This window comes from Penaeus monodon, chromosome 7 (assembly GCF_015228065.2).
Source record: "Penaeus monodon isolate SGIC_2016 chromosome 7, NSTDA_Pmon_1, whole genome shotgun sequence".
Taxonomy (NCBI): Eukaryota; Metazoa; Arthropoda; class Malacostraca; order Decapoda; family Penaeidae; genus Penaeus; species Penaeus monodon.
This window is the reverse complement of record NC_051392.1, coordinates 41,395,578-41,398,077: the sequence shown is the minus strand read 5'-3', so window position 1 is coordinate 41,398,077 and position 2,500 is coordinate 41,395,578. Positions and strand designations below refer to the sequence as shown.

Below are 2,500 nucleotides of genomic sequence, written 5' to 3'. Positions count from 1 at the left end.
AAGCAATAACACCATCAGAGATCACGTCACTCTGTCACACCATACTATCCTATCACATCATCCTTTAAATCTGTTAAATCTATATCACTATTACCTGTGCAGTCTGCCGGAATGCCGAACACTTGGATGACGACGTAAGGGTCGATGAAACTGGCCTTCGTCGCCGTAGAGCCTCGGGGCTTCGGCAGACACTGGCCGCTGATGATCTGCTTAGGGAGAGATGTATTAGTTTAAGCATGGATATCGGGATTAGTATGTGTAGAGTATATACACAGGTATGAGACCGAGTACATGTATAAGAGTGAATGCATCTATAAGTATGAGCGTTCAGTGCCGAATTTCGTGAATTATATCTCCTTCCCGTAACAAATGGCTTTCCGAAAGACTTGCCCTGCGTGGCGCTGTTTCGTAATTGCTCTCTAACATCAAGGGGCAAGCTTGAGTCATAAATCTTCTCTGAAACTCGCTCACGAGAGGCAAGAAATTCTGGCTGTGGTTGGTCGCCAAATGCACTTTATGGCAGCGGTGGTAAATGGCTGACCATAAAATCTTTTCGTTATCTCGTTCCCAACTTTTCTTATATATATATATATATATATATATATATATATATATATATATATATATATATATATATATATATATATGTGTGTGTGTGTGTGTGTGTGTGTGTGTGTGTGTGTGTGTGTGTGTGTGTGTGTGTGTGTATGTGTGTGTACATATATACACATAAATATCTATATACATACATTCACACATATACTTATATCTATGTTTGTGAATGACAAAACTCTACTGTTGAAAAAACAATAAACACGCAATGGGTTTCTGGAAATATGAAACAGGTCAATAAACAATGGTGTATGGTGCTCTTTTCTAGACATATATCCTTTCTCCTCTCCTCCCCCTCATCCCTACATCCTTCTCCCGCTTCCCGGCCTCTATCCCGGTCCTACCCATCTCCCCCTCTTGACCCAGCCTGACCTTGATCTTGAGGAGCTGCGGCGCGACCCCCGGAATGGTCTCCCTGGAGTTGGCCGAGAACACGGAGATGTGCTCCCTCATGACGGCGGGCTTGATGAGGTAGCCGCAGCCGCCGTTGGCGCGGAACTTTCCCTCGTAGACATCCATCATCTGTCCCGGAGTCTGGAAGTTGAGCGCCACTGCGGGAACGAGAGAGAGGTTGGCAACGCCGCAGGAAGACCGCGGGAAGGTTGGCAAGACTGGCGATTACGTGGAAGGGAATGGGAGGAAGTGGAAGCGCTGGTGGAAGGGGCGTTGGTGCGAAGGAGTTGGGTGTAGCTTCTTGGCACGACTGGTGTCATTTTGTCAGCAGTGTCAAAGATAGGTTTAGGTAAAACTGCAGGTCGTGAGACGTACAAGCATCATGGAGCAGACCCGCCATTAAAGAAGAAAAAGAGAAAACTAAAAAGATAAATAAAACTATGCAAAAATTCGAAGGCTAAGATCATAAAAAGGGGATAAAAACAGACCAACTGCGATCCAGAAATAAGGACGAAAAGCGTACAAATCCACCCACCTAACTGGCAACCCGAATTCCAGAAGTCCTGCGGGTTGTAGTTGGAGGAGTCGACGCGGGACGAATTGGGGTAGACTCTCGTGAGGAAGGTCTTATTGTGGTTGACCAGTTCTTCCGGGCACGTGTGGGCCAGCTTGGCGGCGCAGGACTCGCTCAGGCTGCTCATCTCCCCGTGGTTTTCTGCGGGCGGGATGGGCGGCATTAGGCCGAGAGCGGCGCGGGTGTTGGCAGGGAGTGTTGAGAAAAGGAGGGGGAGGAGGAGGAGGGGAAGGCAAAAATCATTATAATAACAATATGAGTAAGTGAAGCGGTGGTGAAAGGCCAATGGCGTTGTTACTTGTGCTTCTCTTTGGGAATAAAAGTAAAAATAACTAAACCTTAACAAATGCACTTTACATTACACAGTTTATAGAATACTGAAGATATCTTCACTTTCTGGAAAACCCAAAGAAAGTCTGTGAGAGAAAAACGACTACGCAGCGGCCAAAGCAGGAACGAAAAAAAAGATAATACAAAAAAAGTAAATCGAGAGAATGATCTCTTCCCACCCGCCCGCCAGAAAGTCATCGCTCCCCTCCTCCCACCCCTCTAAGGAACCCGAAACCTTACACGAAGCAGCGAGTGAGACTTCGAACTTTTTAATTCCTCAGAGGAGACGAAAACTGGATTTCAACTACCGTGCGGCGAATCGTGAATGCGCGATTGCGAGGCGAATTATGAGAGAATCTTTTGTTGCTTGTGTCAATGGATTTTTTAATCTGCAATGCCTTGTTTTCTAGCACTGATTTTTGTTCGTTTGTGTTGCGGAAGGAAGAGGATGTAAGGATGGATAATGACGATGGTGATGTTGATGGCAGCAATAAAGATGAGGAAACTGTTAATAATGCTGCTATTCTTACTATTACCTGACTACTACTAATAATAATGATAATGAAAATAATGGTGATAGTATTAATAATG

At 45.2% G+C, this 2,500-nt stretch overlaps 1 protein-coding gene across 1 annotated transcript in view; it reads right to left on the bottom strand.

The window, feature by feature from the left end:
• LOC119575342 (inactive phospholipase C-like protein 1) overlaps nucleotides 1-2,500 on the bottom strand; it is a gene marked incomplete in the record, with an annotated part of 43,115 nt that overhangs the window by 9,788 nt on the left and 30,827 nt on the right. Inside the window, 3 exon segments of the mRNA XM_037922896.1 lie at nucleotides 95-206; nucleotides 985-1,163; nucleotides 1,541-1,720. Of these exon segments, the coding sequence (XP_037778824.1) occupies nucleotides 95-206; nucleotides 985-1,163; nucleotides 1,541-1,720 (471 nt within the window).